We start from the raw sequence: 27,083 nt of genomic DNA, 5'->3' as shown, positions 1-27,083 counted from the left end.
AATTAGTATTCCCCTACCTGTTGTGAGTGGTTGCTGGAGCTTGATGGCAGTTGCTGGGAAAATAATTGCTAAAGCCCCAGTCACAGAGGCTTACAGACCCTCTGGCAGCCACTTGATATTATTAACAAAACATACTTGTGATTGGTGTGGGTGCTAGCATATTGCTGTGGTTGTGCTTTAAATGGAAATGTTCTACAAACACTGGCCGGCTACTCTCCAAGCTGTAGTGAAACTATAAAAAAGTGCAACACAGTCTTGGAACACACTGGTTGCACTGCTGAGACCCAACTTTTATTTTCAAGGTCAACCACGTCCCCTCAATTGAAGTTTTCTTGTTAGCATTTAGTAAAAACTATGAGCAACGGTGGTTTTTGGTGCAGCAACCTCCAGGAACCACTGTCAGCCAGTAAGAGACTACCGGTACACAGGAACCAGTGGTTGTACCCCATCCAGTATAGCGGACAACTCTTAAAGAAAGTGGACTTGACGTCGCTAAGAAACTTTAATTGGAGGCTTGAACAAAAGAATAAAGTGAGTGGAATAAAAAGATTTTAAAAAAATAATTAATCAGACAAAAAGAGTTTAGAAAAAGGTCCTTATGGGGGGTGGGGGAGGGGGTCATATTTCAGGAGGGGCTGGTAACACCCCATGTCCACCCCTCTAGGTATGGCCCTGTTTGTTTATTATTGGGTAACTTTGAGAAGCTAGAAAAAACCCAAGTAAAAATTAAAGGGCTTTAATTATAACGAGGTCACTTTTAGGGTCTTTTGCATCTATTTCTGTTGCCTCCTATTTTCACCTCCTGCTGCTCCCAGGACAGCTCTAGACCGAGTTGGACCCTGTTCCCGCGGTCAGAAGCCTCCCGCCTGCTCCCAGCCCTCCTCCGCAGAGGAGGGGCCACGCACTCCAGCCAACCTCGGGAGAAAATGTCTGGAATTCCGTTTCCGCTTTAGGGAGTGGACAGCGATTTTCCCTTAGTTTTTTTTTTTTTTACTTTGACTTTCTAACAAACTTTGATTTCCACGTCAACTCGGACAGTTTTGAGTTAACTGTCCCGGATTTAGTTGTCGTTTCGGCCATGGCTTCTTCGCCTCAGAAGTCCCCTTCGTCTCCTAAGTCTCCGACGCCCAAATCTCCGTCTTCCAGAAAGAAAGATGACTCTTTCCTTGGGAAACTTGGTGGAACTTTGGTAAGAAGGAAAAAAGCCAAAGAAGGTAAACAGCTAACAAAGTTAACAGTCTAGCAACTCTTCTGCTCCTCTGAATGCACTGTTTTCTGAACTAAACCCTCTTACAGACACATTTTATAGTATGTGCACACAGCGTTGTACTCTATGAACAGCCTCCAAAAAAGTAAAAGTCACTACTACGCACTGAAGTTTCAGAGAGCCGACATATTTAGCACTTGGTTATGTTTAAGCTTAGAAGAAGTTCTTTAACTACAACGTGTGGTGTCCTGTGTGTGCTTTCATGGCCGCAGGCTGTGTGGTCTGTACCCATGTAAGGTATTGAATCCGCTACTACTGTAATAAGTGAGGAATGAGGCAAGAGGGAACACAGGCCCGCTAACCACTGTAGAGGCAGCACCCATCGTGCTTTCACAACAGCTTTTATTTTTTTAGTTTGACTTAGTTGGAAGGCAATAAGGAGACACATTGGGCGTTAAACTAGTTGTTAAAGGAGGTATACATATACAGAGACAATTTATATGTGGATTAGTCTCTTTTTTTCCCCTTCCAGAGTGCTCCCACCGGGTCAACTAATTTAATTTAGGTAATAAAGAGTTCATGTGAGGTTGGTTTTATGGATCATGCTTTTAGCAGCTTAACATTTTGTGTTGCAGCTAAGAAACATTTCACTTTAACAACAGAGAAATTTACTTTGGATCAGACATACAGGCTGCAGTTATTTCAGCATAATTACAAGCTACATACAGATGCAGATCGGTAACAAATTGGGGCCACTTGTTCAAACTCATTGTAGTTTGTGGGTGACATACACTAAATTTGATCTCAGGTGGGCAAGAACAGTAAAAACAGTTAAATAGTAACAAAAAATTTTTTTTCCAAACTATTGGATTATTGTTATATGTAATCAAACGTCCACTTACAAAACTTTTGATTTGAACTATTGAGATGTGTTAACCTCTTAACATCCAGCAGGTCATTGGCCACCTGTCTGGTGTAAATTGGAATTTACAGCCTCACGTCTGTGTCCGCCTGGTCTTTGGGTATGCAGAGGAAAGGATGATTGTTATGTAACAAACACAGATGTGTTGGCATGCATTACTCATAAAGAAAACAGACACATAGCCCGTGGAAAGGACGCGGCAGCTGAGTTCGTCACAAAGAGGTAGAATCCTGAAAACACTTAAAAAAAAATATATCCCTTTCTTTTACTGAAGGGAAATATTAATATGTCCCAAAAACGTTCACATTTGATGAATCATTTGTTTACTAAATAGACGATAAACAGGCTGAGATGTGTTAATATAAAATACGGTCAGTTTCAACACTTCAGCTTAGTTTTTCCACATTCAGTTAGTCGACTGTCATTACAAAGAAACAGACCAGCAGAGCTGCTTGGCATAACCAGCTTACTTTGGAAACATCTGTAGTTCAGACCTCTGGCTTGGATGAAATTATTAACTGTTGTGTTACCACTCTCATGGGCTCATTATCAATGACTTGCAGCTTAAAGCTTCCTGGTGCTGAAAGTCCAAAAATGTCAGTTTTGTCCTCCGTTTTAAAAATTATATTCTGCATGTCCAGTGGACCCTTTGGCAACCTAGTTTGTTCATTCATTCATTCATTCATTCATTCTGGTCTGATATATTAGGCCAAGCTCTCCACTCTCCTTTCAGTATATTTCCAAAAACATGGAGAATTATTTCCAGGGAGGACTGAGTAATGCCTTACTACCATACAATATTAGCTTTATTTGTAAACCACTTTAAAAACGACCCACAAGGAACCAAAGTGCTGTACAGAAGACTAGATAAGAGACATAAGGACATAGTAGCTCAGAGAAGGAGGGTGAGGCAAGACCACTGAGGGCTTTATTAGCAAATAAATTCATTCTAAAAGGAATGGGCAGCCAATGGAGGGAGACGTGCTCATATTCACATGTGCCAATTAAAAGACCGGCAGTAGCATTTTGTACCATCTGGAGACGAGCGATGGAGGAACCACTAACGCCCATATAAAGTGCATTACATTACTCCAGCCGAGTGGTGACAACGGTGTGGATTACTGTGTCAAAGTGTTGCCTAGAAAGAATTGGCTTTTATTTTAGCCAGCTGCCCTGACGTCAAGCTAGAGGTCAGCGTCCACTTTGACCCCTAGCTTTGTGATAGTTGGCTTGATATACTGGGCCAAGGAATCCAGATCTATAGGGGTGGTGCGAGTGGTGCTGCCAAAAACCGCTTCTTCTAAAAACTGGAGAGCCATGCAAGCCCTTATGATGTCAGGACACTTTGCAAAAGTCTAACAGAGTGTGCGTCATTTGCTTGTTTTAATTTGCCTCAGTCTGTATTTATTTAAAGTGAACCTTTTTGTCATATATGCACTATTTCAGCTGTGGATGATCATATTAAACATGGGCAAAGTTCCAAATATTGAGTATGTACAAGGAATTCAAGCTTATTTATATGGTAAGGTCCAGGAACTCAGCTCTTGTTATTACACAGAAGCACCACCCTCCTGCTGGCCAAAGTTTTGTTTGTGAGGCCCTACAGATGAAAGTTGGCTTGAAGGAAGGAGAGGTAAAACAGCTTGTTTCGAACTGTGAATCCTTTAAAGATGCTCTAGTAGAATCCTACAATGGTTTAATAGATAGCAGAGCACGTCTGGTTTCAAAACACTAAGATCAGTCAGCTTGTGAGCGATGAATGATGTCTCGGTACCATCAGCATATCTCTGGAAACATTTGTCATAAAAGCTGGTGAAGACACTGATTATTTGGTTGACCAGCAGTTATCTGTAATGCACTCGGTCTTACTCGCTTTGCTCCACATGGTCAGAGGTCAGGATCAGGTACAGAATAGCAGCTGTGGAGCTCATAGCGATTCACTCGACTTCTCATGGACACCTCTGCCCGCTTCATCTTCCTCTGTAATAGTTCTTTAACCCCGCTCTATTTTAACTACCAGGAACGTGTCTTCCAAAAGGCTTCTTTTAAATGCTCAATTCAGTTTATTACCATGCCGGCTTGCACTGGAAATACAACAGGCTCCACAGATGACATTCATTGTTGAAGGCCAGGTTTTATCATGGAATGAGAAAGGTCCCCTTCAGTCGGATGATTACTTTCTGTCAGTCAGGATACTGTTGCACAGCTGAGCCCCATTTTATGTTTGCTTTGCCCATAGGACATGCATGCAATCTCATTATATCAATACGGGCTCATGTCCCCTACACACACACAGACACACACACAGAGTATATATGCACAGAGCAGTGTGTAGGACGTCTGCAGTGTGTTCTATGATTTGATGGAAAACGTGGGCTGATCGCTCTCGTACTGATCAGTGAATAAATTTAGGTCCATGTGACATTTATGGCTGTCTCTGCATGTGCCGGGGAGAGAGAGGGGCCGCCGACTGGAACGGGAGTAATGACTGGATGAGAGGAAGAAAGGGAACAGGTTGGAGGGGATGTGAAGGAAGGGAAGGAGAGCTATGTGATGTGGACGAGGTGGTATGAAAAGAGAGGAGAAGGTCAGGAGGTTTCAGAGCATTAGCGAGGGCTCTGCAGAACTGTGTACACTGAGTATGGAGCAAATACAATACATGAATCAGGGGAGGTAATTTTATATCCTCTGTGAAAAATCAAACAATTTTAATATTTATCTTGGGGTCAGTCGGTGTATTAAAGCTATTAGAGAGCTCAGCCTGTGGAGAATGAGACGCAGGGGACAGAGCTGGTCCTGCTAGCCAGGAGAGGATGCTTGTGACTGGGGGACGGAGACAGACAGACATGGGCTGTGGAGCGTTATGCCCTCCAGGTAGGACATCAGCATGCAATCTTTCCCCCATATGTAGCACTGGACAGGAGGCATGCAGCTATTTATTGTGTTACCCTTATTTAACCAAGCGGATGGATACGCATCCTCATTTTATGACAGTGGACTGAGGAGGGGGTGGAGTGGAGTGATGTGTGGTGAGAAGACTCGGGATGCCTTTTAATCCCTTTCAGTGCGCTCGTAATGTCACTAAATGAAATCTGTTGTGCAAAAAGGGGTGAGCAAAATCTTGCTCGATGCAGAATCCCAGCAGGGGAGTGAATTAATGCCATATTCAGATGAATCTACCCGCCATACTTCCTCAGCACCTAGCCAGGGTTAAACAAAGTCGCTCTACCTTAAATAGCACAAGTGGTGGTTAACAGTAATATCACATTGTGCTAATTAGTATGGTGTCATTGTACCGCAGCTGTACCCCCACATGAGACACTGAAGTTTCAGCCGCTGAGGGTGGCTTTCACAGGTCTTCAGGTTATTTGTAAGTTACAAAATGTAGAGTAGACCACAGAAAGCAAAAATTATTCCCTTTTTCCATATGTGTCTTTGTTGAACTGTGATTGAAATAGAAGAATAGAGGAACTAGCCCCATTAGGGATGTTCCTGGCGACTAGTTTCTCAGTCGACTAAATAAGGAAAATAAAACTAGACTAACCGACTAATCTAAAACTAAGAATCACTCAGGTGTTAAGTTAAATTTAAGAACTGTTTAATAGGAAATGTCAAAAACAAGTAATAAAGATAATTGAAACCATTAATCACATTCTTCAATAATGAATCATGCCACTTAAATGTGCAGCGCCTCGTATCCTGCGTTATCCACGTTACACGTTATACTCCAAACAGGCAACAAAGAAGAAAAACACTTAAAACAACCTGATGTTAAATATTATATGAAGACCTGTTACTACAAAAGATGTTCACGTATTACTAAAATATTACAAAAAGAAATAATAACATATGAAAAACGAATAAACTGGGCCTACTCCTGGTAGGAGGTCGTTGGAACGCCTTATTCAGAAGGCAGACCGAACTCCTCACACTATTGCTAAGCGAGAGCCCATCTGCCTTTTGGAGAAAGCTAATTTCTGTTGCTTGTATCCGCGATCTCATTCTAATAGTGTTAGCAAAAAGACGAGGCCTAGATTAACAGATTTTTAATGTTTCTCAACAACAATGCGCCACCTGGTGGCAGAAGGCTGCGTAATGTTTAGGACACAATCATTTACTGGCATTGAGCGTTAGTTAAAATGTTAAATGATTAGATTAAACGACTAGTAAATTTGGTACCAACCAGTGATGACAGCGATGATTAGTAGCCTAGTGGCGCATGTTACTAACCCAGTATACACTTTTGTTTTGCAAAAAAAATAATAATAATAATGTGAGAGAAACCTGGTTTGAAGGTGGGTTTGATAACCTGATTCAAAACGTGGTCATCTCTTCTAATTATCTAATTCTAATAAATATGTAGAACCCAAAGGCATGAGACAAGTTTTTTGGTACTGGTATCTGTTGGTATTCTTAGCAATACTGACCAATAGCGTTTGAGCAGGCTTTCAATGTATAAAGGTAAAGAGCAAAAGAGATCTTGCATTTGTGAGTCCCAAAGGCATTGCTTGTCGTAGGACTGGGCAGTAGGGCTGCACGATATTAGGAAAACCTGCGATGTGCGAAAACTGTGATCAATACTGCGATAACGATATGACTTGCGATAAAATAAATAGCAAAACAACCCCCAAAAATGAATACATAATTTCCGTTTTACTGCAACAGTTTTATTTAATGAAAGCTGCTGTATTAGCAGTGTAACAACAAAGTGCACTTTAACATTGAAACATTGCCCCCATAAAAAGATTTCTGAGGCTTGAATTCTGAAAGACATCCTTCCCGGTCTCTAGAATTAGTTTTAAATAAACATAATTATACTGCAAATTATCTCAATGCAGTTAGTACCTGTGTTTGGAGAACGTCGTCTTTATCAAATCCAAAGTACCTCCAAACAAGCGAGGTACTATTTATTTATTTATTTATTTATTTATTTATTTATTTATTTATTTTTAGGCACGAGTTCATAGTCAGTAGCGTTCTCGTCATGCGTCTCGCTCTCAGCCTTTACAACTGTGACTCGTTGCTGCAGCGTTGTTCGCTCCCCACCTGCGTAGGAAGCGGGCCTCTAATCCATTTGATTGGTTAATGCCGTGAAGGGCTCTATTCGACTGGTCAAATGTGTAAAGGGGTTTCTTTGATTGGTAAATTCTTTAAAGCACGTGTGTAAACATTTTAAGGTACCCAATTATCGCAGTTTACGTCGTCTTTTGCGATGGGCCCATCGCGCAGGCTGATATCGTGATGACAATAAATTTTCGATTTATTGTGCAGACCTACTGGGCAGTATGACCAAAAATTGTAATATCGCACTTTTATGATAACTTAAAATAAATTTGAATGAGTGTCTCTTTGTATAGGTTTACAGTGAAACATTGTTCTTCCTGGAGGATTGAAAATATAAATAAGAATAACTGCCATCATAAAAAAGAAATAAAAATCACGCAAACAAAACACTAAACAATCAACTTACTCAGGCCAATAATGGGTGGGTGCTTTAGCTGTTCCCTGGTGTAGCTGTACATCTGGGAATGACGTTCCTCTTTGTTAGCTTTTTTAAAATTAAGGCCATATTTGTAAACAATGATTAGGACATGGTACAGGAAGTACTTGCCCGGATATCCGCCGGCTATACCAAGAGCCCGGAAATATTGGCCTTTCTCCACAGAGACTTAGCGAGCAGAGTAGCTGATGGGTTTTCCAGATTACAATCAGACCTAATTGGCCTGATGACCATTCGACTTTCTGCGTCTTTGTCAGCAGATCTGCAGTGGGCAGAAAAATACAAGAAAGCACGCATACCTTGTGAGTGTACTCTTGCTGTGTACTTCAGGTTACAAAGGTTTAAATGATTTTAAATGATTCTGGCTGAGATAAAGGGCTAAAAAGCCTCTCTCGTAGTCTTACCACTGCATACATACGGGGTTGTCTGATAGATCTTGTGTATACATGCAACAGCATGCCCCCCTCAGCAATGCAGCTATTTGTTATCTATTAAAACAGGCCGGTGTATGCCTGCTATAACTTCATGTTAAATCATTGTAGATGAGCAAACTGAGAACATTTTTCAGTTTGGGGGTATTTTCTTTTGTGTTACCTTGTAAATCAAGCAGCAGATATTAGCTGGACTGCATTCAAATTAAGTAACTTCAAGCTTACTTATAGGTTATCCCATCCCGAGTCTCTAGGACTGGAAAAAAGTTCACCAGCCTTGGTGACTAGCTCGTTGTCACCTGATTTCCAACCACTTTTATCTACAAAATACAGTTGCAAAGGTTGCAAAAAGAGTCTGTGGGTAACATTGATGTGTTTATGGGATCAGTCGTTTGTTTGGGGTCATACTGAAAAGAAAATTGGGGTCATTTTGACTTCTGGTCATTATAAGATTCAAGATATGCTCGCTGGCAAACGACTTGTCAATCTTGAATACTTTCTTGAGGGGAATTAGGTGGAGGGTATTACCACTTGCATCACTGACTGTACCTTCTCATTGAAGCTTGACGTTTTTCCACAACACTCACACGTTGTCCCAGGGGAAACAAAAGTGGGTAAATTGGTGGTAATTTACGGATTGAAAAGGGTGAGGTGTGTGTTGCTCTGTAGGAATATTCGCATACACCTCTGTGTGATGTGATGTCTGCTCATGGAGACACAGTGTACATCCAGGCACTTGTGGATGGTGTTGATTAAGAGGATGTTTTTCCAGTGAAGGCAGAGTAATGCACGGGATGTTCACTCCACTGCGTGCACACACACACACACATACAGATCAGCAGCGATCAAACCTCCTCAGGTATCTGACATGCTGTGAAGGAGGGCATGCTGGGCTGCTTTAAAGCCCACTGAGAAGCAGGAAGCAGCACTGCTCTGTGTTTGGTTGACGTCAAGTGGCTCCCAACACTTATTCGTGGAATCGGGGGGACGTCCGAACTACTGCTGAACACCTCAAATGATTATAATTCTGGTCTTTGTCTTAGCTGGTGTGCCTTGCATGTAGAGTTATCAGATTGATTGGCATTTCAAAGATGTGTCACACAGCTTTTTACTGTTTATTTTTTGAAGTAAAGCTGGTTTAATTTCTTCTCCTGGTGCTTTTGATAACACTGGCCAACAAGCCAGTGCTGCTGGGATTCTTTCACCTCTAATAAATTTCACTTGGTGACTATTTTCGTCTAGCACGTCCTGGTTTTTTTAGTTATGGTGTTCCAAGTATTGGACAGCTAGTGTGACTGGACAGAAAAGAGGTCACGTTTCAGCATTTAAGAAAAAAGTGGAGCTAAAATTAAGGAAGGCGTTGATGCTTGACGATGGGTTCAAAGGAAAACCGAAGCCAACTACATCAGCAGCATTCGTGCAGGTTGTCAACAGTTTTGTTTTGGGGTTTTTTTGGGTTGGGATAACTTTCTGAAAGTGTATCAGAGTGTTACTGAAGATGCAGTTTTTGTATCCTCATGTATTGTATTCCCACTAAATCTGGATGACAGCAATGAGCATAGGGCAAGATTTCATCAAGGTATAAAAGTGAAAAACTGATATCAAAGAAAATTGAATCCGAGCACGATGAGTAAATGTTTTTGGTTCAGAACAAGCACAAAATCAGGTGCCTCAAAGATTTTTGAGCATACTGGGCTTGCTTTATTTTGAGCTACACATCTTTTGCATGTCTCTGATATTGCGTTCTGGCCTGTTTTTAGAATGACATTAAAACACTTTTGGTGGGCAAGAGTTGAAATTCCAGACATTTTGTTGATACATTGATATTCAAAAGTGTCAAAATGTCAGTGATTAGAAACAAAAACTTTTTTTTTTTGTAGACCAGTGTGTATGTGTCTGCCTATCTGTGTCCGTGTATGTCTGTTCATGGCAGAAATGGTTAATGGAAATGATTTTTCTATTACTAAATAATTATTTGTTAAAATGAGAGTGCTCAGCTGCTTGTGAAAGTCTGAAGCACTTCTGAATTATTGGTTATTCTTCTACAATTGGCTAACATTTAAAAACCCACAAAATTTCACTCTTCTCATAGTTTAGATGTTTATTGACACATGAGATGTAAATACATGTTTTTTAAAGAACAGGCTAACAAAAATTCAGCATGTCTTATATCTTGATTGTTTATGTGATTGTTTTACTCTGATGGTGTGATTGTAACTTATTTGTTCTAGTGTCTGAGCTTCAGGAGGAGGGGATAAATGCCATCAACCTTCCTCTCAGCCCTTCACACTATGAGCTGGACCCTGAGGACACCATGCTCGGTAATCAGCTTAAATCACTCAATGTGCTGAATGTCACTTGTATTTGTTTCTTTAATCGTGTTATATTTGTTGTAATTTCTGCTGCCCTCTCGGCTGGGCCTCCTGGAAAAGAGATTTTTCCAACTCGTACCTGGATAAATGAAGGATATAATCGTATTTTTAGCTAACCCAAAGCATTTTGGGATCTACAGTTTGAGATACTTTAATGCTCCATTGCTTTGTACTGTTGTTTGGTTTATTTTGCCAACTTTTTCTCATCCAACAGAGGAGAACGAGGTGCGCACCATGGTGGACCCAAACTCCAAGAATGACCGCAAACTGCAGGAGCTCATGAAGGTTTTTCTTTTTGACCTGCCATTTAAGAATTTCTATATTGCTACATCTCCTAACAACTTAGACTAAGGGCCCGAGTAAAGCTTTGAAAATAATTTCTACGTTTTATTTGTTTTTTGTGTTTCTTTAAAGGATATATTGAGGTATATTTAAAGGTAGCTGAGCTGTATCATAAAAAAATATAACATTGTAAGCCCCCAATGAAGCACCTGTTTCTTCTTCTGCCTGCGTAGGTGTTGATCGACTGGATAAATGACGTTCTGGTGGGCGAGAGGATCATTGTTAAAGATCTGGCTGAGGATCTGTATGATGGTCAAGTTCTGCAGAAGCTGTTTGGTAACTTAACCTTCGCACATTGTTGTGGTTTGACAAAGAGTTTGCAGATGGGAGTTTGCAGATGAGAGCAGGAAGCAGGTGGGAAAAGAACCTTGAGAGGTGGAGGTATGAACTAGAGAGCTGAAGAATGAAAGTCATTAGAAACAAGAAAGAATACATGTGTGTGAATAACAGGGAGACAGGTGAAAGGTGAACATGCAGGGAGTAAAGGTAGTGTAGGTCACTCAACCATTCAAAACAGAGGACGGTGCTCAAGAGAGGTGAAGAAGAGAGTGCAGGGAGGGTGGAGCTGGTGGAGATTTGTGACAGAAGGATGGTGACGAGATTGAAGGGGAAGGTTTACATGATGGTTGTGACTAGGGCAGGGCAATATGGTCAAAAATATTTATCACGATATACATTTGAAAATTTGCGATAACGATATAACTGACACGAGACAAAATACTGTACAACTCCACAGCTTTATTAGTGCAAAAATCCTCCACCAAATATCCACTTACGAGGACATTATTCTGCCACTGTTTGAAACAAATGTCCTCTTATGTGGATCTCATTTTTCTCAAAAACAAAAATTAGATAGAAAAAAAATCTGGTTTTTACATTCTTTAGGTCCCAATCAACCCAAATAACAAAGAAAAATTAAAAATGCATGTCACGAAAGAGTTCGGGTCTTAGGAGGTTAAACAAGCAGCTGTTTTTTTTATGTGCATTAAAGTTATATAGAAATATAAAAGTGCAAATGCAAATTCCTTGCTGGCAGTTTAACCAAAAGGCATTTCCAGTGGAAACTGGCCGACATATCCTCAGCATAACCATGTATAATATCCACAAAACTTAAAAAGAGGTTATACACACAATACGGTAATATTATGTTGAAGCACAGCACGTATCACTCCGCCAGGCTCCTGCCTACGATAGCCGTAATGCTCCTCCGATAATCCATCAAGCGGTGCGGCTTCGTAGCTTACGAAAGTCGCACTGAAACATTTGACAGATTTTCGAGCGCCGTGTACATAAAATCGTTTCGAGGTCAGTAAACACAACCAGAATTCATACATAAGGCACACGGGAATAAGGGGCACTGTCGATTTTCAGAAAATCAAAGGCTGATTTTAAGTGTGCCGTATTTTCTGAAAAACACGGTAATAACGACGGCCCACTAGCATGCTCTACCGCTAGCATGTGCTTTGGTGTGTATCTGATGGACGAAAGCTAAACCAGTTCCACACCACTCAAGTTGCAGCATTTTTACAAACCAATCCTGGTTCATCTGTTTCATTCAACGATCCGTTTTCGCCCTACTCATTCTCCGTCGCCGCCATGTTTTTTCAGCCATGTGCGTATGAAAACAAAGGCACTGCGGATGCCATATTCTATTGCGATATTTCATTATCATTGCCTGACATTATACCGGTGTTACTGTGAACGGTATGATATGGCCCAGCCCTAGTTGTGACTCCTCCTGTGATGTGTGGTTTGGAGATGGTGCCTCTAAGAAAAGGACAGGAGGCCAAACTGGAGGTGGCAGAGATGAAGATCCTTAGATTTCCACTGGGAATGACCAGAATGGACAAGATTAGTACATCAGAGGGGCAGCTCAGGTTGAGCGGTTTGAAGACAGCAGTCAAGGGTGACATGCGCAGAGGAGGGGATGGGATATACTGGACAAAGGATGTTGTAGACGATGCTGCCAGTCAGGAGAAAAGAAAAGATTCTTGGATATAATGAAGATAACATGCTAGGGATAGAGTAAGATGGTGGCAGATGGTCGATCTGATAAGTAGTAGATTAGTAGTTGATAGCTGAAATTCTGAGTTTAAAATTTACTGTAAATTCTTCTTTTAGAAAAGCTTGAAGGCGAGAAACTGAACGTGGCAGAGGTGACCCAATCAGAGATCGCCCAGAAACAGAAGCTGCAGACGGTTTTAGAGCGGATCAACGAGTCTCTCAAACTCTCCACCAGAAACATCCGCTGGAATGTTGACTGTAAGAAAGTTTCATTATTTCTTTATTAATTCCTACAGTAATGTCGTCTCGCCAAAGGCAGCTTTTGGTTTTGGTCTTGTTGTCGTGCACTTTCAGTTATTTAGCCTTGAGAATGCAGTGCAAACACTACAGTGAGATGCGCTGCATTTTGTATTTGTGCTGTGTGAAGTCCTTGCACCGCTATCTCCATGTATTAGTTTAATTTGATGAAATTGAAATTTCTTTTAAGACGGTGAGCCATCTGTCCTCCAGTCATTTGAACGACTGTTGTGAAACACAATATGCTGTTATGTAACACTTGCGATGATATGACAGGACCTAATGAATCCCTGTGGGGAAAATGATGTTTGCATCTACAAGAGGAAAACAGTCGAAGGATAGATGGCAAAAAATAAATAAAATTAAAAAAACTAAATATTTTCACACACAGCAGATACAGCATAGTAGAAATCTTTCACTCATATTCATCATCTAGTGACCCAACACTAACAAAAATAGATTGTGGCTCTTTTCTGCTTTTTCTTATCTTCTGTCATGTATATACCATTATAATAGTGAATGCTCATATCAAACAAAGTTTTAATGAGGTGAAGTGGACACCGGAGTTTGTGAATGTGATAACTTGAGAATGAGGCGACTCGACAGTTTTAAATTGATAGCATAGCTGCAATTGCTAGGAGGCTGAGGGGTAGCACTGGTCGCTGCCAGTACTTTTTTGTTTTCGATTGCAGCAACATGTCTAAAAAAACAACTAAACTAAACAGACTAAACAGGAAATCGACTGCCGTGCTTGGTATCAGCGCTAATTTAGTTCCGCATCAGTGTCCCGAGGCCGTCTTTTTCAGGAAAAGTGTTGCAAGTTTCAGCAGACAATGATAAACGGCATACTGCGTCTATTCCAATAGCATGAGTTTGCAGTAGAAGAGTCTGGCTGCAAAACATATGAAACGTAAAATATGACGAAAGATTCCCAGGATTGTCGAGTGATAGAATTTTATATCAGACAACAATGGGACAGCATTTCTCTCCCAAAAGTCCCAGGACTTGTGTCCTCCTCAGTTCATGGACATTTACAGACTGTTGTTAAAAGAAGAGGAAAAGACGTGTTACTGCCAACAAATCCAAAATGACGTGTTTCTTCAGAAGAAAGTCGAATTAAAGGGAGGTCGGCTAAAGCAGCTTGTTTCAATTAGAGGCTGAATTGACGGGCTGCAACACGACCCAATATCAGATAAATAAGGCTTATATTGAACTGTGACATACAAAGTTACTCTACTAGAATCTAATATTACGCAATTTTTTTTTTTTTTTTAAAGAACAACCACACTGGTTTACACAGATTTTTTTACTATGCTATACTGCACTGTAATGTACTATATACTGTGTTATTTCACAGTATATTGTTATTTTCTGCATCTCCAAACAAATGCATGCACAATACAGTTACAGTGCATCGACAGTTTGCACTCGATCCAGGGGTTTTATTTGCAGTTTAGAACAAGCTGCAAATAAAAGAACCAGCGAAAACACGCCGCTTCCATCTTCTAGCTTTGAACTGAAACTGTAACATAACCGGCTATCAACCAGGTCATGTGTTCAGGATAAGTTTGGGCTTTAACATCGACACAAATCGTTAATCTGGCTTTGTAGTACACCCCTCTGGTTGTTGTGTTTGTGACTTTCCAAACACGAGTTGCAGAGTCCTCTGTGTTGGATAAACTATGTCAAATCAGCACGTATAGCAGGAGAAAGGTGTTTCTCCTGTCTCTTCTTTACTTTTAAATTTTCATCATCAAGTATAAATGCTGGGGTTGATAGATAAGCAGATAACTAATACTGACCCATCGATCAGCCACTACCACGCATTGTCTCCACTGACAAGGTGGAGTGGTGGTTTTGTTATTCTGTGAATTATTATTTATTTATACAGAAAAACTGTATAAATCTGGCGCTTGTCATGACCCTCATTGTTTCCTTCCTGTGTGGAAAACGGTATTTGAAGGATTTGTGTCTGAATGTACTCATCTGTCCATTGGATTAATATGCTTCCTGCTGAGATGTAACCGTGTAGCCGCGCATGTTAAGAGAGCTCTCCATCTGTCCTTTGATGGCACTCTTTGATCTGACAGAGTGAGTAACAATAATTACTGTTGAGCTCCCTGCACACTGCCTTTTTACTTTCGTCATTAGCTGCAGCATATAGTACTGGAAGTTGGACGTTGACAATGAAGTGTGAATGAGCCCAGAAATAATGCCATCAACAGTCTGTTCATCAGCTAACTTCACACACGAGTGCAACAAAGAATACTTACAGATTTTTAAGGTACTTGGCAGATTGTGTTTTCCCCAAGCAGCAAGGAGAACTTGCACGGTGAGGCTCCCTAGTACTGAGATCAGACTTGGTGTTTTGAAACTAGATGTGGATCTGACTGTGAAGCTGAGGACACCGCAGGCTCATTGGCTAACAGCTAGTTGTTCGAACATGAGCATACCCTGAGTAAAACTTCTTTCTGATCCTAATAATGACAATAATTTACTGAATGAGGTTCATTTCGTATGTTCTGAAACGAGAGATTGAGCCCATAAAATGATCAGGAATAGGATTACTGAGAGCTGTGTCTTTTGCAACCAATGGAGTCGCCAATGGAGTACTTTCTAGTCTTTAGATGAACTGTGTACATTGATTGGTCCACCACAGGACGCACAGAGTCCAGGCTTTCCAGTATGCTACAAAGGAACTATAACAAATTGTAACAAGACTAAAAGAAAAATGTGAGACTGCAGCAGTAAAAATGTTTCAGGCTCTTGGGTTACCCAGTGAGTACTTAAGTACCCAGAAACCTCCGAAAGCAGTTATGTGGTATAAAATACAAAAGAAAGATTAAAAAATGATGTAATAACACACAGAGAAAATCTTTAGGATAACGAACACAACTGATTTTGTTATGTTCTTTTAAAACTGAAAAATCAGGCTTTCCTAAATGCGCCTCTTGTAGAAACTGTGTCCTTGAAAAGATATTAAGTACGAGATGTCTTCAAATATGCTAAAGAGCACAGTTAATAGCACAGAATGTAATTGATTTGGCTGTCCTTTTATTTGAGGAGCTTTCTTTTAATCAATTTTGTTTGTGCCTGCTTTCATCTCACATCCAGAGGCCGTAGAAAACCCTTTCTGATGCTGCCTATTTAGGTCCTCATGCAGCAGGGATCTAAGGTTTTATGAATGCTTTTAGCTTCCTCTCTTATTTGCCAATACCATTTGGAACAACCAAAGGCTTGCTTTAGACAGTTAATTGATCCTGATTGATTGATGTATCCAAAGGTAAATCTTTGTTTGGATGGCTAACTGCACATCTCTTGAGTGTTTCTGACTGATCACTGCAGCCATTCTCACTCTGTTTTTCTGTGCTTTCTCCCTCCTCACTGAAGCTCGTATTTTGTAGCTTTTATAATATCGCTTCAAGGCAACTTTTGGCATCTTGTGTTTGTATGTACACGACCTTGCCACGTAAAACTTTTCATTCTAAATTCCTTGAACGATATTTAAAAAAAAAACCATTGAAAATATGTGCCTTGTTATTTGGCATCCCAATGCTTTGGGTGAGGTATTCACATTTAAAAAATACAAAGGCTAAAGATTGGGGAAAGAAATGGTGTAGAAAGAGCTGTGTGTCGGTGACATTAGTTGAAGAATGACGACATTATGTGACATTTGAAATTGTTGACTAAATCGGTAGCGCACAACACAAATACAAAACTCTTTTGTACTGTAAATACTAATACTTAACTCTATCAAATGCCACAAAAATAGAAGATATGACAGAGAAAGTTTGTAATAGAAATATAAAGGTGCTAATTCTGGTTCACATTTTTTTACGTGAGTGCTTGCTTCCAGGGCCACCACAGTATGATCTGTGGGATGATTTTTGATATATTTAACATTTAAATAATAATAATGTACCTATAATGATGTAAATAAAACACTAATTGTTCTCATTTTATGCTACAGCTTACAGACTTACCTCACCGTTATCAGAAACCCCCGTGTGAAGCAAAATCCTGATCTCACAGATCTCCTAGTTATTGTTTCTGACTATTATTTCTGTTTTCTTACATTAGCGGTTCATGCTAAGAGCATAGTTGCCATCTTGCACCTGCTGGTGGCGCTGTCGCAACACTTCAGAGCACCGATCAGATTGCCGGATCACGTCTCGATTCAAGTAGTCGTCGTCCAGGTTGGTGAACGTTCTTTTTTTTTTTTAATCTGCTGCTTATAAAAAAATCAGGCATGTTCTCCTTAATTCGGCACGAGCACCAGGTTTTACTGAGCAGTATTTGTGTATTATTTTAAACACTGGATAAGTCTGAATGCATGCAGCATACGGCCACATTAACAAGACACAGCGTATTGTGTCTCTCCTGCATGTTTACGAGCGAGTTAGCACTTTAAAATACGTGATTGTGTTTTCTGGGCTTTGTTCTGCACACACATCAACGAGGTTCAGACCTCGATGATGTTCAGACGAGGTCTGAACATCAAATTTTTTTTCTCCACCATTAATTGTCAGGGACACACAAAAGTCTCAGCACCGTTAATGTTTACTGAGTTTAGCTGTAAAATTTGACATCTAGTAAAGATTGAAATGTCTGTAGAAGACAATTTTTCAATAAAGGCTTTACCACAATGAAGATGGAGTCAGTGACAGGATAGATTGATGTAGAAATTAGGTTGTTGATGTTACGCTCCCTAAATCTATGGCTCAAAGGAACCCAACATGTGAGATGCTGCTGCCATTCATCAAGCTTTTAATAACAGGAACATAGTTACTCACAAAAGGACAGAAAGAAACAAAAGAACACGGGCGCTAGAACAAACAAAAGAGGAAGAAGACCATGAACCAGCCACATAATGGGCCGTCACATTCCAGCTTCTCCCTCAACCTAGTCCAGAAAAACTAAAATAAAAATAAGCAACACTGCCAGTAACTCCCACTCAGCCTGTACTTAATATACAAAGCTATAGCAGCAATAAATGAATAAAGCTGGTGCTTATGGAGATCAGGTAGGAGGAGAGAAGGACGAAGACCCGATCACATGCCCCGCCTCCTTTGGGTTTATATTCCTGGACTAATCCTTTCCACAACCAATCAACACTTGGAATAAATCATTAGAAAGAAGGAGAGATGGCATCTTATAGGGCTGTGCGATATGACCAAAATCTCATATCCTGATATAAAACATATATCGTCCCGATAACGATATAAATCACATTTAACATTTCCTGTAAATTCTGTGACTCTTGGGTAGCTGAAGTGTTTCCAGCTGCGTGTCGTGTATCTGGAGTCGAGTGTTTTAACTGATGCATGAAACTACACATTTTTAGACATAGGTTGTAACGGCCGCCGTTTTCTTTGTGAGTATTTATTACACAGCGCGCTGCGGGGAAAAGCCTGTCCTGTTTGAGTCTAAGGTTTGTTTGTTTTTTTTAGCACCTGGCGGCTCTTTTTTGCTTCTCATTTGTAAATACTCTGCACACTTTTTCACGTGATTCAGTTTATTTTGAAAAGTCTCAACAGGATCTTGAGCTTTATTGTGAAAGGTTTATGTGGAAAATAAACAAGCGGGCACGCGATGGTTTTACTGTCGTTGTTGCTAACGACAACACATAAACACAGGCGCTTGTCTGTCCGTAGTGTGGTTATATTAAATATAAGAGAACTTTAAGAAATTAATATAGCCACTATGGTGACCATCAAAACAATGAAAAAATATCGCCGTAAATAGTTTATTTTGCGACACCACGAAACAAACGGTAGCGTAAAATGAAACGATAGACGTTTTTATATCGTCATCCGATATATATCGTTATATCGAACTATATAAACTCCACAAACATTGACTGACTTCCTGAGGTAACAGTTGCTGTCAGCATTTTCTCGTATATTAAAAACCTGCTGCATCAGACAGCCTGCACGATGGAGACATTTACATACGTGACTCTACAGTGGTTTTTATAGATTATTTAGTTTAAATTATCCCCAGCATTGAGGTAGCATTAGTTAGCATAATATCTGTCAATCAGTCAGTCAGTGAAACTAGCTTGCATAGCGCCTTTCATGTACACAGATGACTGACAAGCAGATTATAAGACGGAGCACAAAGTAATAAAAGAAAAAGTAACAAATAACCAATTTCGAATCAATTAAAAAGACAAAACAAAGGAAAGTAATTAAAATAAAATTAACCCTGAGGCACATCCACTGAAATTTGAGAACAATTAAAAATAAAAATAGATTAATTGGATTAAGAAACAATAAAAAAAGGTACATCATAAGATGTATATTGTAATCCTTGTGGTTTTTACATTAGGCTGACAAGTGAATGATTCCTGGTTCGATCCCAGCAGGAGACGCATATCAGTCAAACATGTAGGGCTACCTGCTGTGGTGTCACTTTGTGAACGGCTCAAAATAGGTTCTACTTGTATCAAGCTAAACAATGTATTGCACGTGAACTTACTATCCTCCCTTTATCTTTTCCAGAAAAGAGAGGGCATCCTTCAATCAAGGCAAATTCAAGAGGAAATCACAGGCAACACAGAGTAAGTACGCTCCACTGTGTGACTCAGTTTTTACACCTCACAACACATGTGCTGCACTCAGCCTGACACATGTTAGTGCTGGTGATAAAAAGGAACCAGCTCGATATGATTCTTTGCATTAAAACATTATTCACATTAATAAAAAGGAGCACACTGCCCGACTAAAGACCTCGACAGAAATCCTTTCCCGTGTCTATTTTTGGTCGATTGTCATAGTCTAGCCAGGTTAGTAACCATGGATATACTGGATGTCCGAATATAATTACAAAGAAGTAAACAAGACTGCGAATGGATGAATTTGTGTATCTTTGTCACACCGGTCCCAATGATAACAGCACTGTAGACCCAAAAACCAGAATCTGAGTAGCCTCCTGTGTTTTATGAGGGCTTTCAGAAGAAATATTGTGCACTGGTGAGCAGGCAACCATTGTATCTGAACAAGAGATGTGATGGCACCCTTAACCGAAGAATTAGACTATTTAAATCGCACACATACACTCTGTCACACACACACTGTTTGTCTCCCTGCGAGGCTGTCCTGCAGCCTGACAGCAGCAACGAGGGTGATAACGGCAGGCCAACACACACATTTTGTCATGGTAGATGGAGGCTGCTAATAAAACACACGCACTCACACATGCACTGAGGCTTACACACACTCACATGGTCACAGTGGATATACAGTTATTACCACACCACCAGGACCATTGCCCAGACCTGCTTGCCTTTGCCATCACAGATTACACCATAAACGTGTGTGGGAGTGCTTCTGGGGGGGGGGGTGTGTGTGTGTGTGTGTGTGTGTGTGTGTGTGTGTGTCTCTGCCATTTCTTGCTGGTCTGCCCGCTGCGATATCTCTTCCTCCGGGACACTCGTGCTGCACTTGCTCCCTACCCTCCAAAACCACCTGACCCTTTCCAACAACAGCAACGTCCTCCAAAGTGCTAACATTGTAATAACAGACAAGAGGCCCTCCATTCCCATAGAAAACCTGAACATCTTCATTCGTTGTATTAATTCCCTGCATTGTTGTCCTATTGAGATTATTGTATTGTGCTGCAGTATGTGCTCAGTGTGACCATGCCACTGATGATACCCAGGTTATTTGAATACCCAAAGTATACATGTGCCTATTGTTAATCAAATTATGAGACCGCAGCTACATTATTGTGTTGTTATGTCTGTGACATAATCCTTTTGCATTCCTCTGCGATTGAACTGGAAGCGTTTGTGTTTCGTTTTGTTTTTTCCCTCTTGTGTGGTGTAAATATTGCAAAATTGATGATGTAAAAATCAGTTTACCTGACACATTTTGTTTCCCTTTTTTCTTTCTCAGGGCCTTCTCTGGCAGACATGGTAGGTTTTCTTGAAAGAAGTGACTTATGTAACACTTTTTTCCCCAGATTTATTCACGGTGATCTATTTTTATTCTCCACAGAGCGTGATGCTTTCGACACCCTGTTTGACCACGCTCCTGATAAGCTGAGTGTTGTGAAGAAGGTACTGAGACTCTGCAGTAGCATTGTACTATGTGGGACTATGGAAGACTGAATTTTTACCAAAAAATCTAAATACAGTACTGTGCAAGTCTCGAGCCACCCCTTTACTTTTTCTGTTTTCCTGGCAAAATGGTGAAAAGGGCAGTCATTTATTTAAACATGCAAAACATAGATAGAAACACGGTAGATGAGGCAAAAACTGAGTCTGGGGAGATACGAGCTTGAAAGTGACTGCCTTTATTCTTCAACACAGTCTTAACTCTCTCAGGAAGCTTTCTAGAAATTTCTTGAGGTAGTCTTCATAGTTCTCAAGGCTTCATGAAGGACATTCGAAGCTCCTCTTTGGATGTCGGTGTCCTTTTGTTACATTCTATGTTAAGGTGATCCCACACTGCCTCTGGGCAGGCCAATCCATGATTATGTGCTTTTCTATCCAGGTAGTTTTGTTTGTTTTAACTGCATTGACAGTGTGTTTCTGACCATTGTCATGCTGAACGATGAAGATGTTGCCAATCAGATGCTTTCCAGATGGTATTGCATGGTGGTTAAGAATCTGACGGTACTTTTCTGTGTTCAAATCTGATCAGATGTGAACACCGCTGGTTGAAATGCAGCTGCAAACCGTGACACAACCATCCAGGTCATCGTGGTCAAAGGAGCTTGGAAAGAAAGGCGTCTGGACTTCTTTAAGTTGCTAGAAGACGTTTCACCTCTCATCCGAGAAGCTTCTTCAGCTCTAAGGTCAAATGGCGGAGAGTCCCAGATTTAAACCCAGTGGGAGTATCCCCCCAAAGAGGGACAAAAGGACCCCCTGATAGTCCTCTAATCACATGAGCCAAGGTGTGAAAACAGGTGTGGGTCCCAATCAGCCAGGGTTTCGGGTGAGCTCATTGTGAAATGGACTCTCCGACATTTGACCTTAGAACTGAAGAAGCTTCTCGGATGAGAGGTGAAACGTCTTCTAGCAACTTCAAGAAGTCCAGACGCTTTTGCTCCTTTGACAACAAATTCTATAGTAATATCTAAAGCTATCTTTTGCTCAGACGCTGTAAAATTAGGAAGCTTGAGGATATTTTAGTGTCAGTTGTGAAAACCTTGCGTATTGTTGCCGGTCCGTCTGGAACACCCTGCAGGGTCTTGTTGTTTCTTTGGACTATTTCCTCTTCATCTTTGAAGCACTTTTTTTGTGTGTCTGACACCTTCCTTTGTCTCTTCTCAGACACTGATCACATTTGTGAACAAACACCTGAACAAGCTCAACCTGGAGGTGTCTGAACTGGACACGCAGGTACGTCACACACCTAAATACACACAGAAACGATGCGATCGGTTTTCAGGTTGACAGATGATATTTTCAACGACAACTGTTACCCCGTTTGGATGATTAAAAGCTGTCACGCTGACACACACGCAGGCTCACTGTTTAATGATATTTGTAGGTTTTAATAGCCATTTGATGATGTCACATCTCTTTTGTTAACTCTGTAAACACCGTGCTCAATGTCACATGTCTATAAACCAGTTCGACTCGTTTGAACAATTCTCTTACACGCCCCCGCTATTGTGCTGTTGTTTCAGTTTGCAGATGGTGTTTATCTGGTGCTGCTGATGGGGCTGCTGGAAGGATACTTTGTGCCGCTCTACAACTTTTTTCTCACACCAGAGAATTTTGACCAAAAGGTAAACGGTGGTTAAAGAAATGTCTCACCAAAAACACGGTACCTCAATATGATCACTATTTTCCAAGGACTTTACCTTTGTAGCTATAAGGCAGAGAGGTACGGGGCTTAAGCGTCAGACTAGAAGAGGTATGCATGGTTGATGTCCCCTGTAGTGCAGTGTCTAGAGATGTGCGTGCATATCTGTATGGGGTCAGTTCACACTTATTTTGTATTTGTTGCTGAATAAAAAGGCTGTCGTGACATTTGATGAGTCGTTCACCCGTAAAACAGCACAGACGTCACAGAATACACAAATGCAGCACTGTTAGCTTGTTTTTGAAGCAGGATAGTAAACTTGTTGTTGTGAGCTCCGCCGTCTAATATTTTTCTTTCAGAGATCTGTGAGAAACATGGCCGACACCAATCTTTAGTCCTGACCTATAGTTTAGGGAACACGCCTAAATCGATACTCCATTTCTGAGGAGCCTCACATACTTGGAGCCAAGACACTCTCCTCTCAATAGCTTGATAAATGCCATCCGTTTTCCCCGGAGCCCATTCACTGCAGAGCCATCTCTCCTCTCCATTGGCCTCTGTAGTACTACGGTATTCTGAGCAGGCAATCTGCGGAGACACCACAGTAGCCTTTTGTTTGGGTTTTGGCCAGCTGCCCTTGCCAAGCTGCGAAGCAAAATGGGCATCGGGTGCTTCAATGTACACAACTGCTCGTTCGCGCACACACACACACAGACATTCCTGGCCCGGAAGAACAGGCACCAGCCCCACAGCATCTGTAATCTCCTATTGCACAGGGAAACACTGGAGTGGCTTAGGGGCTCAGCTCTTACTCGGGGTGTGTGTGTGTGTGTGTGTGTGTGTGTGTGTAGGCCCCAGAGGCCTGTGGGCGATACACCAGGGGTGGGCTGTGCAAAGTAGCACGAGGCATCAAGAAAGCACTCCTGCTTCTGCTCAGTGGATCTCTACTCCAGGCTCTTCCTTTCTTTTTTCTATTAGATGGGCTAAGGTCACGCTTTTCACACAATAAGCCCTTGTTGGGCAAAGCTTTTAGTACTTCACAGCAGGGAGAGCATACACCGACAGACACAATGTGCGGGGAATGGAAAACCTCTTTCAACCTCTTCCCTGTGATTGGATTCCCATTTTTTGAGTCAGACTGGCTGAGAAGTCTTTCCTCAACAGGAGAGCACATCTGCTCGTCTAAATGCACTATATGTGAAAAATCTTAACCGCCTTTAAGCAGTTTACCTGGACACAAGTCCGGTCCTACCCACATTAATATCAGCTCAGCTTCCCGGCGTCATAATTATCAGTTTTCTGGAGAAATCCCATGTCTCCACTTTGCACTGGCATACATTGCTCGGTAAATGTACAAAGGCAGCGTAAAGATGAGCTGAAGGACTTTAAAGCCGCCATTAAAGATTCTTTTGTTTCCTTTGGGGCACCTAGAAGAGTTAATAAGAACAAAATCATAGTAAACAAACAGGAAAGAAATCCAAGCAGCTATTTGAAATATATCGTTATACTTTGTTACTCATTCACCTTTGATAGCATGAAGAATGTGACTGTATCGCTTTCCCAGCATTAGGAGGGTTTTTTTGAGTGACACTGGTGTAATGTATCCACTGATAAATGAGGGAGCAGATTGTTTGTGCAGCTGCTGAAGGCTCATGATCTTACAGAACAGAGCCGTGCTGTGTTTGCCGCGTCGGCCCACAGAGGATGTTCCCTTATCAACGAGGACCTGTGTGCAGTTTGTACGATTTGTGTTTCTGCGTGTATGCGACGTGTTTCCTTCAGCAGCCTCCTCACTCTGTCTGCAGGTTCACAATGTGTCCTTCTCCTTTGAGCTGATGCAGGATGGAGGTTTGGAGAGACCAAAGCCCCGACCTGAGGGTAGGATGTTCATTCAACATATTTGTGCTTTTGAACCTTTGCTTCTTTATACACTGCTGTATGTGGTGACACACCAGGGTCCACTAGTTTTTGTTCACTTTTTAGCTGCAGTAATCAATCATCTTTTATTAGCCAAGGATCAGATTGCTTATAATGACATACAAGCAGATAAAGATCCCTCCAGCTTAGAGTTGGGGTTACAAACCTTTGCCATGTTCCTTTGGCTTTGACCAAAATAAATAAATAAATATGAACAAGTCTTATTTTAATTTTAATTATTTAAATTGTATTCATTATGTCTTTATAATTCTTTACATTACTGAGTGTACAATGTGTAAACAAGTACATCATATCCTAAACCCGCTGCTAAATTTTTAAAATATTTTCTACAATATTTTATCATTTGTAAAGCTACTAAACTGCTATTTTTAAATTTATTTTTCAAGTAGGCCACTTTTCATTCGTTTGCACAAACCCATGACTCAAAATATCATTTACAGCTCTAAGTAGCTCCAAACATGCTAATCGATATTTTTTCCTCCACTTGACATTTGTTATGCTTTTTTATTTTGGATGACAACGGTTTATAAAAAAAGTATAAACAGTTGTCATTCATTTTTAGGTCCTATCATTTGTTTAGTACAACAAAAACACAGAATTATCATAATGAGAATACAAAGTAAAGTACCCAAAAAAATCATAAAAGCAGAAAAAGATGGTGATGGCAAGAAGGTAATAATGTTGAGACTTTTTTGAGATTAAATGTCTCGAGCTTAACTTGATCTTTTTGTCACTGAGCTTAAACCCAACGTGCACGTATGATACTTGTTTGAGATGTGGTTGTTTGGCAGGGGAGTCGCTAAAACACAGCCAAGTTAGTTCGAGCATCCCTCATAAAGGATTGTATGTGCCTCGTCTATAATCGCATATGAATCACAATAACTGAACCATACTTTCAGACCAGAATGATGAAAATCATCATCATGTCATCCAGGTATCTGTTGCTGCCCATGTGCAAAGTAGTGACTTATAAGTTTGTGGTGCCACAACATCTCCAACTGTGCCAGTGGCTTAAGCTCACTTAAACCATCATCCGTAGTGCTGCTTTTCCTTCTAATTACGCTGCTGCTGTGCAGAAAAAGGGACAGTCATACACCTCGACTGAAATCCAGCCACACTACTGCTGACTGCTTTTAAAAGGTTGAACCCTTGTTGAATATATGTACCCATGTGTAACTCTCCTTCCTTTGTCCTTCAGATATTGTGAACTGTGACCTCAAATCAACACTGCGCGTCCTCTATAACCTCTTCTCCAGGTACAGAAACGTAGACTGAGCGTGACGTGCATCAGCAGGGAACACTATATAACATGGACCACGTTCTGAAGCTTAATACCTTTTTCCTTGTATTGCTATGAAAAACTATTTTTAACTCAGTGCATGCTTCACATTTTGCTTGTTGGATAGTAAATCAAACACAAGTCTGTCTTGTTTATTTTTGAAATTTCTGACTCTACAATATGAATTGAACATTGAACTAAATAACAGCCATTGTTGGTGTTTGACTACGACACAGAGGTAATCCTGTGAGGCGGATTTGTACGTTTTTAATTCAGAAAATAAAATGTTTAATTGTATTTATTGTACATTTTGATACACTACTTGGTTTTCCAGTTTTTTCTTTTGTTATTTCATTCATATTGCTTTTTATGAAATGTGGAAAGTGCCTTTATTTAAACATGCGAACACTGTCAGCTCTTAATACGTTGATACTGTGCTAACCAGCTACGCAGTGGTCTTAATGCTCCAGATTTCCTTTCAAAACATTTCGACCAAAGCTCTGTTTTGCTCAGCAGCTGCTCGCTTTACTGTATTTTATATTGTTAAATTTATCTTAGTATAAATTGCATATGCATTAATCACACTTTTTATAAGTTTTCACATCTTTCTATAAGACCAGTTAAATTTGACTGAATATATTAAATGTATGTTGTATTCTACTTTCAAGCCAATGTCACATCTGTGCAGACACGCTCTCTATAATGCATCTGTTTATGTTTTTAGTGCATTAAATTCAATAAATACTTCAATCCCTAAATGCAATGGCGTTTTTTTATGTCCCTCAAAGGAAGCAAAAGGAAAGCTTTTCCAACAAAACAAAAATTGGGGTCAGATTGGTTCCAATTTTGTCCGCACAGAAAGACAAGTGAACCTCCACAACAATTTTCTTTCCTCTAAATTGAGATGGACTGTTAGAAAAGCTGTGTAAAAGCTTTCTGAATTGCGGCTGACCCCAACATAGACTGAAACAGATAGGACAGTTACTGAATGGATGAAAAGGTTCATTTTCCCTCACACATTCCACAATAGCCT

General features: G+C 40.6%; 1 protein-coding gene across 1 annotated transcript; it reads left to right on the top strand.

Annotated features, from left to right (window-relative positions):
* Positions 1 to 1,016: 1,016 nt before the first annotated feature.
* parvaa (parvin, alpha a) lies at positions 1,017 to 26,808 on the top strand. The gene is made up of 13 exons (XM_085464743.1): positions 1,017 to 1,214; positions 10,292 to 10,381; positions 10,647 to 10,717; positions 10,948 to 11,050; positions 12,896 to 13,036; positions 17,156 to 17,271; positions 19,579 to 19,637; positions 20,974 to 20,993; positions 21,076 to 21,137; positions 22,356 to 22,424; positions 22,715 to 22,816; positions 24,639 to 24,711; positions 25,970 to 26,808. Exons 1-13 carry the CDS (start codon positions 1,079 to 1,081, stop codon positions 26,044 to 26,046), a joined length of 1,119 nt encoding a protein of 372 aa, XP_085320869.1. The 5' UTR covers positions 1,017 to 1,078; the 3' UTR covers positions 26,047 to 26,808.
* Positions 26,809 to 27,083: the final 275 nt, after the last annotated feature.

The sequence above is a fragment of the Copadichromis virginalis genome, linkage group LG7 (genome assembly GCF_057382275.1).
Source record: "Copadichromis virginalis isolate Kocher_CV1m ecotype Utaka linkage group LG7, C_Virginalis_male_GT1.1, whole genome shotgun sequence".
NCBI lineage: Eukaryota > Metazoa > Chordata > Actinopteri > Cichliformes > Cichlidae > Copadichromis > Copadichromis virginalis.
The sequence above is the reverse complement of the archived record's forward strand: the minus strand, read 5'-3'. Positions and strand labels throughout refer to the sequence as shown.

Excerpts from the sequence above, each read along its gene's own strand:
- parvaa (XM_085464743.1), top strand. The coding sequence starts at position 1,079 with ATGGCTTCTTCGCCTCAGAAGTCCCCTTCGTCTCCTAAGTCTCCGACG. Across the intron at positions 10,718-10,947 it reads AACTGCAGGAGCTCATGAAG|GTGTTGATCGACTGGATAAA; the intron begins GTTTTTCTTTTT and ends CTGCCTGCGTAG. Across the intron at positions 11,051-12,895 it reads AGTTCTGCAGAAGCTGTTTG|AAAAGCTTGAAGGCGAGAAA; the intron begins GTAACTTAACCT and ends TTCTTCTTTTAG.